At 43.3% G+C, this 14,587-nt stretch overlaps 1 protein-coding gene across 3 annotated transcripts in view; it reads right to left on the reverse strand.

Moving 5' to 3' along the window:
- Positions 1-12,856, reverse strand: part of DSP (desmoplakin) — a 40,058-nt gene extending 27,202 nt beyond the window's left edge. The window contains exons 1-4 of one of the 3 annotated variants that reach the window (XM_035318482.1): positions 12,357-12,856; positions 3,784-3,886; positions 1,862-2,010; positions 1,344-1,518 (exon numbers count right to left, since the gene is read on the reverse strand). In XM_035318482.1, coding sequence (XP_035174373.1) covers positions 1,344-1,518; positions 1,862-2,010; positions 3,784-3,886; positions 12,357-12,547 — 618 coding nt within the window. In that variant the 5' untranslated portion in view covers positions 12,548-12,856. The remainder of the gene's footprint in view (positions 1-1,343; positions 1,519-1,861; positions 2,011-3,783; positions 3,887-12,356) is intronic. The other 2 variants (XM_035318481.1, XM_035318480.1) reach the window with 2 other exon arrangements.
- Between the last annotated feature and the right edge of the window lie 1,731 nt (positions 12,857-14,587).

Genomic DNA, 14,587 nt, shown 5'->3' on the forward strand with positions numbered 1-14,587 from the left:
TATATATATATATATATATATATATATATATATATAAATAACTCAAAAGCCCAATAGGAGGCTAAGCGCTTACTGGTCTCACTTCCACTTTGCTTTAGGGACTGAAGGGGAGAGACAATGATCCTTTTTCTCTCATAGGAGCTATTGTGTGTGAACACAGCTTCCTTATGCTTCCTATGCTTAGTGAGGGGTGTCATGTGGCATCTCTGGGAGGTACATGTTCCTCATCTTTCATCACTGGAAGAAGGCCCAGTGTCTGTCCAACATCACTCCTCAAACCATGGCAGGTCTAACAAATAGCCTGCTCTCCCACAGTATGTGAAGGGCAATCATACCTGCTGTTGCTTTACTGGCACAATGCCTGTAAACATTATCACTCAAGTGCATCTCCACTTCCCCTTCCTCTAAAACATGCCACAATATGGGAGGGCACTGGAAGACTAGACTACAACTGGCACTCACATAGAAGCATGGGAACTGTACAGAGCTCTCCCCTGCTCATCTGGTTTGCATAGCAGCCACCTGGTAAACACCACATGTAGATAACAATGACAGGATCACTAAGCAACAACCTAATAAGGAGAGATAAAAATAATGCAATTTCAAATTACAGAGTCAGCAAATTGTAACTTGGGCCTCCTTGTTCCTTCTCCCCTACCTGTCTGTCAAAGTGCCGTCCAACTACAAACACAGAACTTCCACCCCAGCAGCATGAGAGCACTACAAACTCTGAGTGTTTCTGCTCCAGGTTACAACATCAACAGCTGTGGATAGGCAAATTTACTCTGTGCATGCAACAGATACACATGAAAATGCTGAAGCTGACTTATGAAAGTCTATTCCTGTGGCAACCAACTGTAACTTCTGGATACCATTGTGATAAGGATAGATTAGAGGGAGGACAACTGCAAAATATTAGACTGTGGTTAGATCTGTGAAGCTGGTCTTATCTTTTAAAAGGGTTAAAATAAATATGAAGCATAAAGGAAATCTGTGGAAGGAAGGAAATATTGAACGTAATAATCTCTAACGCAAACATGCCAATGCCTTTTGTTATGTTAACAGCTGTGTCTCGTTTTTGTTTTCAAATTTGACTTCCACTCTTTTCCCCTGCAAAAGAAGACCCCAAAACCCATTTTTGTATTTCAGTGGAAACTCACTATATGTACAATGCTGCAAATATAAGAGGCAAAAAAACAGGGAGGGAAGGAACTTGGAACAATCTACTACCATTTATTTGTACTTTTAATGTTTTAGTGGCAGTCAGAACATTATTGCATGCAAGGTGACATTCATCAGCAAAATCAGGTCTTAGTATTGTCTTTGGTTTTGGAGAAATTTACCTTCTGCTGTCTCATCCAGTTCAAACATTCACTTGTGACACGTTTCGTATACTCATCCCAGCCTGAACCACTCTGAGAGGAATAGCAACCACCGCCTTTGGAGCTGGCCCTCCTGGCGCGGGGAACACTGATAGCTTTGTATAGGGCACGCATTTGCTCTTGAAGTTGAAGCAGCCTGAAAGGGAAGGTAACAGTTGGTTTCTGTGAGAAAAATACACAGAAAACATGGGAACAACGCAATTCATATCTCCTGCTGAATCATCAGGTATTCAGAAAGAAATGCTGATAGCATAGGCTGTGGAAAAACTACAGTGACTGAAATTTCACAGGGACAACCAGGATGTGAAATTCTGTGAGAAATCACTGCACAGCCTTTCTCCATGTTAGCATGCCCAAATCAAACTGATTTCATTCCACCTTACTGATTTCTGCTGGAGCCTGCAACACCAGAGAATGTGAGCACTCCATACACCATAGAATTTTATCTGTCACATTCCCTCCCCAGGCCCTTCCAGTACCTTTTCTGATACATTTCACAGGGCTGGTTCATCTGCCTTAGCTCCCTGATCAGCCCATCAAGGATGTCCATTTGGTCATTTGCCTGTGCAAAACATTCTTCCAGATCTCTGTTCCCTCTAATCTGGACACCATCCCCATATTTCAATTCCTAAAATTAAAAAAAAAAAAAAAGAAAAGAAAAGAAAAGAAAAGGAGAGATGGAGATTAAATAAAACAATCTGAAGCTTATACAATGATTATTTAAAGAGATGTTATGAGGACCAATTATTTTTAAGAAGTATAAAAGGTTTCAACTGCTAGGTCACCAATTGACAGTTTTACCTGGCAGAAGGCCATTTAATAAGTGATTCATAGTAATTTGAAAGTCATTATTATGAATAAAATACACAAGGAAGTTATTAAAATATAATACCAACAAAACATTTCCATAAAGAATAACAGGTCCTGATGGAGTTTTATTTCAGTAGAGCCAAGGATGCACTCAGTGTGCTGAATTTTTAAGATCTTATATAACAAGAACAGCTTTTGTGTTTAGAGGACAAGAAGCAGACACTCCGTCCTTGCTGGAGCTGGTGAATATTGCTCCTGATTTTATACAAGTTTCTCTGAGATTCTAAGAGTCACAGCCACAGCTCCTCTCCTTGCAAAATGCAGAATGCACCCCATAGTCACATAGGCACTTGCATAGTCACAATTTCTTGAATCCCATCTCATAGTCCAAAATTCTAGGCAAATTCTGTGTGTCTTCTCAGTACAATGGACCAGCATGGTCATGGTGGTTCCAGCAGGAAGACAAGGCTTTTTGATCTCATCCTGCACTGACATAGCCATGATGAGCTAAACATAATCCAGCTGTGGTTTGATTTTGCAAATAAAATTATGATGGGCTTCATTACTTTGTCCCTCAGGAAAAAAAAAAAAAAGGAAAAAAAAAAAAAAAAAAAAAAAACAAGCAATGCACATTGTGGCACCATGCTGGAACTAAACATTGCTTCCTTTTAACTTCACTGGAATAATATTAATCCTTAACAAGAGGCAGTATTTACTATGGCATTGATTTTTATATAAACATGCTCACACATTCTGTACCTCTGAAAAGGAAATAAACTGCTAACCACAGAGGTCATTCCTGAAGGAATTTTCTGTCTAGAGAGGGTCAAAAAGTGTACATTAAATCACTTCTACTACAAGAACTGCGAATGGATTCTGGATTTCTACAGTCTCAACAGCAGGATATGCCCACCACCCTGTACTTCCCTTGACTTCAGCAGGAACCAAGGACATTCCACATTGGCCAGGACTGACACTGGTGTCAATGAGTAACCCATCCCCAGACACAATGGGTTTGTGTAGTACACAGCAAAGATTATCTGTATGTATTTCAGATCAAACAGCCAACAAGATTTTAATCTAATTTCAAGCACTTCTTTAGGAATCACCTAGAAAAATAAATGTAGTGAAGGTTTTTCTAATGGTGGTTCAGGTTCATTATGGCTCATAAAATGCTGCTGATATTTTACAGGATACACTAAGAGAGTGTTAAGTGGCCATAACATTATTAGCAACTGTTGGCCTAAAACTGGAAAAAAAAAGAGTAGAGTAAAGTAGAGTAGAGTTTTGCTGGCAGTGGTGCTTGGGGTTTTTTTGTTTGTTTGGTTTGGTTTTTTAAATCAAAAGGCTCCCTTTTCTTAACCAGCTGCACTTCAATCAGTTTTACTGAACACTGAATGCAGACAGAAGAGGAGACCTAGAAAGGATATATGTAATTCCACTCAAAGGGTAAGGTGGCAGCTCCCTCAGAAAAAAAGCTGATATAACAGAAAAGAGGTGAAGAACCACAGCTGGTGAGTTCAGATAACAATGCAGCATTTGTTCCCTGTAACATTTAAAATCACTTTTTCTAAGAACAAAAAGCACTCACAGGTTGCACTATGAGTTCAGCTCGCATCAGGCAATCCGAACAATTTTGCAAAAGCTCTTGAATAGTGTTCTGACGTCTGGAAACTGTACAGGTCCCATTCTGACTGTTGGTGGGGAGAAGAATAAGATGAAGTAAGTACAAAGTAATCACACATCATAAAGAGAAATGTGAAGTAGAAATTCCCAACAGCTACAGGAAGTGACATGAAATAATACATCCAGTTAAGCTTCATGGAGACAAATATGCTTGATCTGTGTGTCCCTACACACACACACACAGACACACACGCGCGCACACACACACACGCGCGCACACACACACACTACTTTGCTGCAGTTCAATGCTGATTCCACAACAGCAGAACCACTTCACGATTCTTCAGTAGCAGACATGGAATAACTTCACCATTGGATTGAGCAGGATACACTCAAGATAGAACCTCACATGTGGTTAAGAGAAAGGTTTTCCTCTGATACAGGTATTTGCAGCTTTGATAAACGGAGCTTTGACAGTACTACAGCACGAATAAATTATTCATGTTCTTTCTTAGAGTCCAGAAATTAGAATGTAGCCTTTACATTACATTATCATACATGCTATCATACAAGCCATTGAACTTAAAGACTGTAAAAGGAAAGCAGGCTCCTCTGCTCTTCAAGCACATGAGCACACAAGTCTATGCAAGTATAAAAAGGGCCCTTTTATCAGTGGAAATAATAGAAGACTAGTGCAGTGTCTTAAAAAGGCATTACAAGATGCTTAAGCTATTACAAAAACACATGTAGAAGCTAGAGTCAGAGTACTTGCTTTCTTACAAAGAAGTAAAAGGGGAGTTTTGGGTATCCATGTAAATTCCTGAACCAAAATCACTGGTGGGGGAAAAAGCCAAGGTAGATAGCAGGGTCATTATTGTTGTCTTGCATCCATCCCACCAGAAGGCTGCCATTCCCGCATTTGCTCATCCTGGGACCCTGCCACCAAAGCGTGCCACTGCTAGTTGAATGTGGGTGAGGTGCTTAAAGCTAAGAATCATTCCCTGCTGATGGAATCAGAGCTCCCAAGCAAGCTCAGGCAGCTCCCAAACCCAAGCACTTGCCAGTGAAACTAAAATAAACCACTACTAAGAGACAGTAAGAAACTAGGACGCTTCCATGCCTTGCCTAGTTTTCTAACTGCAGTGCTCACAGCAGGTAACCTTTTCCATTACAAATCACTCAAGGCCCAAGTCTTCCACAGAGCACTAACAGCAAAAAGTCTGTCTGTGCAAACCTGCCCAACTCAGCAGAACCAGCACATCATCTCGACTCAGCGGGAAACTTTCAACTGACTTCAGCAGCCTCTGATCATACTTAGCAAAAGGAGCCATGACACACAGTAGAGCTGTCCTTGGGAAAAAGCACTGCAGTGAAGGGAAATGTTCACCAGCATCCTTTAAGAGTGCTTTTGTGGTGTGTGTAGTTTGTCATTCAGCAGCCTGCCATTCTCCTACCAGCTCTTCTAGAGCAAGTGGAAAAAGTTTGAGCAAATTTTTAAGCTGCTTCTGTCAATACCTGGGAACAAACCTTTGAAGACAAAGAGACAGGACTGAAAAATCCCTGAGTGGCTTAAAACAAGCTGTACACACACAACTCTTCACTTACACTGTAACCCTTTGGCTGCATAAATATTGCACCCTACTGTGCTACGCATGCCCATATTCCTTGGAAACACCTTAAAGAAAATTACACAACTGATTTTATGCCAGGCTTCCCCCATCGGCTTCCTTTTTAAAATCCTTCCTTCTCCTTAGGCATAGCTGCTGTATTTGTATCTAGAAGCATCCATCTGCATCTAAAATTTACATTAATTATACCCACAATTATCCTCATTAATGAAACATAGTAAAGAAGAGAGAGGAATCTGACAAGTAATTTTCTCTTTTTAGAACATGAGAAGAGTATTTTTTTTCTTCAATTGCCTTTTTAATCATCTCCTGACAGCTACAAATACCTGATGTCCACTGAAGCCAAAGGAACTATAGATGAGGACCAGATCTCTACTGTAATAAATCAGTGCATCTCTGCTGAGTTCAGTGTAACTCGACTGACCTCAAAGGTCACTTTAGTGATAGCGAACTAGTTCACTTTACACTGAGAAGAGGTCTAAACAAGGACTGCCACAGTTAACAGAATAAGAAATTGTGAAGAAAAAGGTATTTTCAAATAAATCAAACTCCTAGAATAATTTACAAGATAGGAAAAGTAGAATTACAAGTACTCTGTGTTCATCCCAATGATATTAAAACACTACATCCAACATTATTGTCCAGGTAATAAAAAAGTTGGAAAGCTGTAGATAGTTGAGTACAGATGCACAGAATTGATTTAAAGGGAGGAGCAAATGCCTTGCACTGGGAAGCTTTAGTATGCCCTAATTAGATTTTCAAATGAAGATGTGTAAGTTCCTTGTTTAGAGTTCATGGGGCCCTTCAAGGAGAAAGCAGAAAGCGTTTGAGGCTCTCCAATCTAGCAGATAAAGACATAACCACAAATAATGGCAGAAGCTGGAGCAATACAAACTCAAATGAGAAAGAGCACGGTAGTTCAGCAACATAGCTTTTAACACCCTGTATGCAATTTTCTAATTGTTGTTAGTTAATTATTTTAACTATTTTGTTGGTCAAAATACTGAGATTGATGCTAGGATAATGGATGAGAAGGCAGTGTCCTGTTAAATGTAGCTGATGACACTGGGAGAACTAATGGCTTTCTCAGCCAGGGGAAACACAGGCCTTCAATGGGAACGAGCAGATCAAAGCAGAAACCCCAGTGCAGAGTAAGCAGACATCCAACCTGCAGGCAGAAGGAAAAATCCAGACAAAGGAATAACATATCCAACACAACGGCAAAAGGGAAAAAAAAAAACAAAACTGGACCAGAGAAACTTAGGCAAACCCTAACCCACAAACATGCTAGGTGGCATCATAATGCAGAGGCACGAAAGAACCTGGATTTTCAAAGTACAACCCTGTAGCCTAGATCCTACATAAAAATACATTTATGACCCTCAGAAAGATGTAGAACCCTGACAATCCTCACACAAGGCAGATTTAGTGGATTGACAAAGGACTATTTATTGGGAATCTGTCCTTTCATCTCATTTTGTTTACATGAAACTGATTAAGAATAAAGTAACATTTCGGTCATTGCAACAACTACTGGTGCTATGATGACATTTTGATTTGATTTTAACTCTGGCAACACCTAAAGCTCAAATCTGTGGGTCCTGCTCCACCAAACACTGCACACAGTGAAAACACGGGCCAGTTTTTCCACTTGATTTAGCACACCCCGTAAATAGTTTTCGGTGTTTTGAACCCTTCTATGTACCTGTACAGAAAGGGACCCAACTGGAGCTTGGACCTTTTAGCCAGACTTATAGCACAAGAGCACCAGGACTGCTACTAATAAATAAACACCTCTGTAAAAACCTGACTAATGGCCATACTGCTTTGGATCTTCAACCCCCATGGAACAGGGCTGAGCCAAACAGCCTAGACTGCTTCAGACCTGAGCTGGTAACCTACTTGTACCAGCAACTCGAAATTTTAGGCTGTGACATGTATTTTGAAGGCAAGTCATGAATTTCAAAACAACGCTATTGTTATTAAATGCTGAATTAATTATTAAAATGACTTCATTTTAATAGTCATTAACTATTAAAGGAACAAATAGGGGAACAGTGCCTTTGTTTTAAAACTAGGAGAATACTTCAAAACACAGAAGAATCACTTTTGATTTGGGGAAGGCTACAGATCTTAAGATGTGGCCCTGCAGCTCTCTACTGCCAGAAGAGCACTTGAAAAGAGACAGCATCATCATGTTGCCATCATTCTGCATAGGATGCACGAGGCTTGCTCCTTGGCAGGGGAAAACACATTGTTCCCATGCCCTGCTGCAAGCAGGTTTTGTAGAGGGCAATATTTGAGACACCTCCCTGCTGCAATATACCTGCTGAGGCAAGCTTGGCTATCGCCGCACTGGAATTTCTGAGCTAGGTTTGCACTTCACTGTGAAGTGGTATGCTTGTGAGACATGTTGCTCCACAGAAAGAAAAAAATAACTATTTCTTCTTGTTTTAAGCAGGACTGAGAGACACCCTCAAAGCCACACAATGAGTTGTGAGTGTGGTGATCAGTGCTTCAAGCACACCTGTGCCTATGCCCCTCAAGCATACCATGGGTGGCTAACACCATTACCAACATATTTAAGAAGCTACAATATTTCTCAAACAACACATTTTGAGTAAGTGATAGACCCTCTGTAAACAATCAACTTCCACCCTCGCAGGTCCAACTGAGCTGTTGCTAACACAGGATGCACAAGGCAAGGAGGAAAGCCAACTTACGTTCTTTTTCATCACTGCCTACCGCTACTAAAAACTCACAAACACATGGGGGCCGCTCTAGTCTCTGCCTCAGTCAGCATCCAGAAGCTGCTGTCAGCTGGGGGGCAGCAAGGGTCCAGAGGAGCAGGGGACACGCAGAAGAACATCCGTCCCGCAGTGCTGTGAAAATTCTTTCACAATTCCTTAATGCTTTGGAAGCATAAAAAAAGGATACTCTCAGCCCGAAGATCTGATTTAAGAGGGTACACATCAAGTCAGAATAGTGTCTGTTAATTTTTTTGGCTCCACAAAATATTTATACTTTTAAAAATCTGAAGCATTTTTTCCATTGACACAGGTCTTTTTGCAGGTCCAAAGTATCAAGCAACTCCCATAACTCAACACAGAGTCTGAAGCTGAGCAATACAATAGCACCTCTCTCTCTTTTTTTTTTTTCATACACACAAACTTGTTTGAACAAGCAATAGATTCATCAAGGGATTACCCAGTATGCCCAGGCTAGGTGAGTTAAAAGAAAAACCTGAACTGGAACAGAAATCCCCAGCACACAGGCTGCACACACCATCGGCTGAGCCACCTCACACCCACCATCTGCTAGCTGCATGTGTACACCTGGAAATCCAAGTACTAAAAAATTGGTTTTAACACATAGGAAGTGTATGACAAATAGAGAATCTCTGGAGACAAACAGCTATCAGGTGAGCAATCAACTACCTGTAAAATAATAACCAGAAATTAAACTACTACTTAACAGGAGGTTTTTTACCCCTTAAAATGGTGAATGCAACTATCAGAAAACATCAATAATTTGATAATGAGCTCTTCTCTTTGCATCTCTGCTCCTACTAGGATCAGCTTTGGCACAGTGCAGCCTCAGACACCTTCATATTTGGTCATGTACATAGGCCATGACATGATAAAGCTATCTTTTGAAGTTTATCATTGTGCATGATCGAGCTTTTAATCCCTTTAGAAATGTCCCCCCCCCAAAAAAAAAATAAGTCACCAGTGAAATCTTAAAACTGCCACGGCCACGTGAGTTCAGTGGAAGCAGGGTTTCACAAGGGGCCCTGCCACACCTGTTTGAAGAAAATTCTCACACCCCTGAGCGGGACTTCTGCCACCGGCATGAATCACCACCAGCAGCGAGGCTGCCGCTTGCAGGGGCAGGACCTGCCAGCTGCACCGGGCTGCAGGCATGTCCGCACAGCCTGTGCTGCCTCTCCCATCGCCAGCTCTGCAAGAGGGAGGTGCAGGACCCAACGCCCAGCCAGCACAGCGAGGCGAGGAGACAAGGCAACACGGCTCCTCCAACAACAGCCACCCAAAATACATCTGGCAAATGTTTTCATGCTTTCAAAGACACGTAGAATAGCTTGCAATGGAACCGATATCAGACAGGTAGCTGTAAAAAGGTGAGTTAGGAAGGGTGCAAGCTGGTTTTCTTCTTATCTTGTGCAGCACTACCAGCTGCTGTTAAGAGGTATTTCCGTGCTGGCTCGACCGCGGGGCATGCTTCGCGAGCACGGCAGGCATTTGGCAGTTCAGACGCATTCTTTACTCTCCGTCTTCCGATAGTTTTGTTTGTCACTAGGGCAGTTGTCATGGCCAGCATGACACTGTGATTCATCTTGGGCAGGACCCTGCAGACCACTGTGAGGACGATCGGACAGGCAAAAATGCAGCTTTGGACCTGTTTCCTCTAAGCCTTTCTGGCAGTCCCTGCCAGTAACATAAAGACTCGGGATCTGAAATTTTAGATCCTTTCCTAGTTTAAGGCACTGGCATTCCATTAACCTTTAAGCAAATATTGTGCATAAATTAGTTTTTGCAGCAATGTATCACTTGGCAATCATGAATCTTATGACCTCTTTTCTCCCCCAATCTTAATAAAACTGCTGAACTTGCCACTGTCTTTCTGTCTTCTTTCCCAGCTGATCAGATTTTATCTCTCATAGCAAAGACACTGATAAATATTTGACTGATTAACTGGCAGTTTAGGAGTGCATGACTCAATGTCAAGCTGAGTATCTGTACTCAGGGCCAAGCTCATCCTAAATTCCCAAGCCAGAAGAAACCGGGAATGTTGTAAAAGCACCTTGCTGAGCCCTAAGGGTAGGGAGCGTCTTATATTGCTCTGTGACTAATGTAATACTCAGCACAGACTTGTTTGGCAGAATACGCCCCAAAACTTACAAGACTAGACCCTAAGCTAAATCCTACTGCATTGAAAATTAAGGTACAGTAATTTTCCCCATTGAAAAAAGAAGCCTCAGTTTTTCAGTTCAGCAACTGCCACTAAGATGCGTCACTAAACATATCAGGCGTAATACAGTTATTAAAACCGATTCCACAGACTATGCACGATAGTAACAGATGCAAGATCCTGCAAGCACAACCTGCACAGGATTTTGTGGATTTTCTGCACGCAGCACATGTGCTAAATCAGACTTGACTGCTTTTTTCATCAAATGGCAACAAACCCCTCATTTTCTACTTTGGGACATACTGTAATTCAAATCAGCACCAATCTAAAATAAGCCTGTGCAACTCAGTGATGTGCAAGCACATAAGTTTTTCAAATACTTATTCAAAATGTTTTGAATGGTCAGACTTTTACACATACGAGAAGATTGTATGTAAAATACATCTATGTATTTCAATCTGATTAACAGAGGAAGTTAGTAACATGCAGAGACCTTGGAATAAAGGGAAAGGGAACTTTCATTGTAACATCCTAGTCAGTTATGCTTTTCCAAAAAGGAGATATGAACATTATATTACAGAGAATAAATGAAACTATGTTGATAGAAGATCATTAACCTCTTCACCAGGCCGATCCTCTCCGTTCTTGCTAAGACACCACTGAAAGCTAAAGAAGTAAGAGCCTAACAGACTTCGGGCTGGTTTAAAATATGTAACAAAAGCCAAAGAATGCTAAATTGAAGTATTTCTCCTCTAGTGAAAGTCAGGACTAATAGGGAAGGCACACCAGTGAAACCACTGTAGTTGCATGAGAGTGAAGACTGGAAAAAGACCAGAGAGGAATTAGCATGCTCCGCCATTTATTTTTCATGCCTGTCTCTTAAAAGCAGTGAAGGTATTTGCAGTGGAGCACCACTAGCAAAACAGACCCTCAAAAATGCAACACAACTGCAGCGTTTCGGAATCCTTGCATGTGCAGTCTCCCTTGGTAAGGTTTTGAATTGTTCTCATTATACTTCAATAGATAGGCGTTCTCATACTGACTGCAGCAGTGGGTAGGCATGTTACAGCAGCAGCTAATCATAACGCACACAGCAAACCAAGAGTGAAATGAAGAACTAAGAACAGTGCAAAGTAATAAACAAACATAGGTAGAATGCAAGTTATGTCCTGCGTTCAGTGGTCCTCTGGCAACAGATCTGAAACACCTAAACAGAGCTCTCGGCACTGGCTAGGGTTATCCTAATTCTCAACAGCCACTTACAGGTATGCTTATTTCATAAAGCCTGCAAGTTCTCATCTGCTGTTTACTTGCTGTATGCGTTTAACTCTCATCCTTCTGCAATCTGATCGGGATGTCAGTAAAGTTAGGGCTTGTAACTTAACACAAACTACATGACAGCACTTCCAAATAATTTCCCAAGTCAGTGGCATCAATAATTAGAGCTATAGGTTTAACAGAACCGCTCCATGTGTTAAAATAAAAATAAATAAGTAAATAAAGCCTACTGGCCAGCAGTGTTCTGTATAGGTGGCTATCAGACACCAATGTCATTTCCTTCAGCCATTGGCACCCATTTTCAGTCTTATGAGCTCCTGGCCAAGGGGATTCACGGACAGGTCTTCATAACCACCGTGCTTGGTTTTCATACATTTGGAGCACCTCTTGGCTCCAAAAAGGCTTTGCCAAAGCTTCATCTGTGCAGGCTGGCGTCTTCTCTGCAAGGTCTCCGCCGTGCTGGTGCCAAGATGGGAGGCAGAAAGCAGAGGACGGCCTCGCCCTTGCGCAGCCCCAAACCAAACTGGAGGCTGATAAAGGCGCAGGCTCCCAGCGAACTGTTTTACGTGCCAGCATGGATCAGCTGGGTCAAGCAGAGACACCAAGACCCCGCTCCGCTCTCCACCCCGTCACCCTCCCCACTGAGAGCCCCCCCAAAAAGTCAAACCTAACGAGGAGGCGAACAACAGCCTCCCGCACCTACCCGTACCCGTCGGAGGCGTAGTCCCCCCCGTAGGTCTTCTGGTAGTAGAAGGTCTTGTGCGTGTGGGTGCCGCCGCCGCCGCCGCCCACCACATGGGAGCTCATCTCGTAGCGCAGGTCGGTGCCGGAGTCGGCCCGCGCCATGCGGCCCAGCGTGTTGAGCCGCGGGTGCGAGCCGCCGTTCATGCTCATGGCGGCGGGCGGGACGGGGGGCGAGGCGGGCACAGGGGGGACACACGAGCCGGGGCCCGAGGGGGGAGCGGCATTCACCGCCCGGAGGGCCCCAGCTGACGGCAGGCAGCCGGGAAGGGCGAGGGCAGGGAGCCGGGGAGGCGAGGTGCAGGGCGGGGGGCGCCGCCGAGCGAGGCTGCGGGAGGTGCTGGAGGTGCTGGTGGTGGTGCTGGTGGTGGTGCTGGTGGTGGTGCTGGTGGTGGCAGGAGCAGAGGTGCCGTCCCGTCCTCTCCCCGCCGGCACAGGAAAGGCGAAGCCACACCTTTCGGCGGAGGTTTTAAGCCACCACCTCCTCCTCCCCCTTCAGCCGCCCCGGCCTCCCTCCTGCCCTCTTTCCTAGCCCGGCCTCTGGCTTGGCGTGGCCCCGGCCCCCCGGCCGGGCCTTCCAGCTGCCGGGGTGCCCTCACGAGTTTTCGGTGTGGAGGTCGGAGACCCATTAACAACTTTAAACGGAATTAGTGTCAACTCAGCCGCCTTCCTCTTTCAGACAGACCTCCAGGCACCGCCCAGCCTCCCACAGCACTGCACTGAGGATGGCCGGGACAGGGGGCTACAACACACCCAGCCTCCTGCAACTCCAGAAGGCACCTCGCACCCGAAAAAAGGACAGCAGCAGTTACATCAGCACGGTTATATCGAGGGAGGTTCTGGTCCAGTCAGCAGCCATATCCTCCCGGGCCCAAAACTCTTACCACGTGCTCGTTAGGAAAGTTGTATAAATTATTTTTAATCAGTTCACAGACACACAGAGTCCCACAGCTGGGAACAGTGTCTGTATTCCAAGCCCAATCCATTTCTACAACTGTCCTGAAACTTGCACATCAATGAATGAAACGTTTGACTTGTATCATGCTGTATCTGTGACTGTGAAAGAGGGTATCAAGAAATGGGGTTTTAAACTGACTTTTTCACTTAGCAAGTTTTTTTGGTGCCTAAAAGTTAAGCTTTACTCTTAAAAAGTGGGAAAAAAAAAAAAAAGGTGCCAGTTTCTAGAGACAGTTTCTAGAGACAAAATAGTTTTAATATTTTCTATGTGCAGTGTGTCCTATGGCAAAGGCAGTTTCCCATAGATACCCAGCGGTTCCTTCATTCTCAGCCACAGACTAATAGACTACTGGGTAAGTCTCAAGGGTCAATTAGGAATAATTTCTTAACTGTACTAAATTACATTACCTCAGCTGTTCTGGCCACTTGACCATGACGTTAGAAGGCAGAGGAAAGGTGGTCAGATTTCAAGTAGCAGTCACCCACAAATAAAGCTGCCAGGCTTTACTGAGATAATCCCAAAGCATTCATCCCGAAGTATGGTAAAGCCAACCGGTCGCATAAGTCACACGATGCTCTGCAACAACACGTGCTGTTAGTTTTGAAATGTGTAGGAGATCACAAGCAGCTCGCATCATCCTTAAGTTCTGGTACAAATGTACCAAAGAACAAGATTTTATGAAGTATTCAAAATAGAAAAAAGAACTGAAGGAGAGCAGTTCTTTGCAATGCCACTGAAACTGGAATGAATGAATGAATGAGAACCTGGACTCCTGCCGGAGGTGGTAGTGGGCACAGCTTAGTGGAGGCATAAGAACTCTTCCAAGCAAACTGGTCCCAAAAGGCATGCTGACAGCACCGCCCGGAGCTGTATGGAGCACTACAAAGCGGCAGAATGCAAGTTGCCTATTATCTGTGAAGTCATACAGTGACTTCTATATTGTAATATATATTCTATACTATGTATAACATGAATCATTACATATCAGTGCATATATATACACATACATACATATATATGTGTGTATATATGTGGACTTGGGGTGCTTTTTTGAATAAAGATTATATCTGCACGAGTTGATGATTTGACATTACATTCCAAGTCATTAGGGAGCAGAATACAAAAGCAGTAAGGATGAGTAAGAAAAAAAAAAAAATACATAGGTTTGGCACTATAAAGAAGGAAGTAAAAAGGTAGAAAAGAGGAGAGATTTGGACTAGGCGGGAGATGCAGAA

This window comes from Oxyura jamaicensis, chromosome 2 (assembly GCF_011077185.1).
Source record: "Oxyura jamaicensis isolate SHBP4307 breed ruddy duck chromosome 2, BPBGC_Ojam_1.0, whole genome shotgun sequence".
Taxonomy (NCBI): Eukaryota; Metazoa; Chordata; class Aves; order Anseriformes; family Anatidae; genus Oxyura; species Oxyura jamaicensis.